The sequence below is a fragment of the Colletotrichum aenigma genome (assembly GCF_013390185.1).
Source record: "Colletotrichum aenigma strain Cg56 chromosome Unknown KSG_Cg56_contig05, whole genome shotgun sequence".
NCBI classification, from domain to species: domain Eukaryota; kingdom Fungi; phylum Ascomycota; class Sordariomycetes; order Glomerellales; family Glomerellaceae; genus Colletotrichum; species Colletotrichum aenigma.
In genome coordinates this window covers 3492859-3493886 of record NW_023500911.1, presented here as the reverse complement: position 1 = coordinate 3493886, position 1028 = coordinate 3492859, and the positions used below count along the sequence as shown (strand labels likewise).

The following is a 1028-nucleotide window of genomic DNA, read 5'->3' as shown; positions in this document are numbered from 1 at the left end:
AGGCGGGATTCTATTCTTAAATAACCTTCTTTGCCTGTTGTCTGCGAAAACTCGGTCAATTACACCGCGGACTTTTGTCTTGTCTCCTCGGTCGCCGGGACAAGTCGTCGACGGCTCTCAGGGTCCAATCTCACTTTGGATAACGGCATATGGTAAGCTGGGGCCACAAAACTTTTTTTTGTTTCTCTCGCTCTCGGTACAGAGCGTGCGGCGCAGACGGTCGCCCATGGCTGAGGGAACGCAACGTTCCATACTCTATCTTACTGATGGGCCAGCATGGTTGCCATTTGGGCTGTTATGCGAGACGGCTCGCTTGCTGCCTACGCCGTCGCTCACTCCGTCTTGACCGATCGACGGTAGCCGGTGCTTTGATTTGGGCGCGAGAGAGCTGCCCACGCTTAGGACGTGTCAAAGTCTCGACTAAAGGGCGACGGGTTCAAATCGAAATCGGGCCTGCAGATAGCTGATCTGACATGTCTCCACCTCGGCCGTCACGGCGAACTGGTAGAAATTTCTCAGCGCGGGCTGATCGCTGTGTGCTATGCTGAAGGCGCGACGGCCATTGGCTGCGCTGGCGACTGGGCAAAAGGGAAACCCTGTGCGCATCATTGACCCGCATATGTACGTTGAACGTTGTGCGAGGGAGCCGCCGCGGCCGAACGCGGTGAGGAGGGCATGGGGGTCCCAGGTGAGAGAGATCTGCCCGACAATCCATACGCGCGCGGCGCCGTCTCTGTTGCCGTCACCGTGGCCGTCGCCATCGACCATCTCGCGCACAAGTATTTTCCCACTCTTTTTGTGGTTTGGCCCATCATTCCGTGGGCGCTCTGGTGCGGCTACCGGAGCACGCGAGGCTCGTCCTCAGGTCTGTGGGTTACTTCATTCGCCACGAACTAACGGAGTCTCGGGTTCATCTTGTCTCCAGGCGAAGCACAGCAGGTCGGTTGCCGACGACATGGCATGGCGCGGGAGTCGATAGACAACTGACGGGCTGGAGGCGGTGAAAAGTAAATTATCGAGCTACCGCA

The 1028-nt window shown here is 57.7% G+C and overlaps 1 protein-coding gene across 1 annotated transcript; it reads right to left on the bottom strand.

The window, feature by feature from the left end:
• Window positions 1-420: 420 nt before the first annotated feature.
• On the bottom strand, window positions 421-768 carry CGCA056_v008595 (uncharacterized protein; the record flags this gene model as incomplete). Its single annotated transcript, XM_037323842.1, has 1 exon — window positions 421-768. One exon carries the CDS (start codon window positions 766-768, stop codon window positions 421-423), a length of 348 nt encoding a protein of 115 aa, XP_037178216.1.
• Window positions 769-1028: the final 260 nt, after the last annotated feature.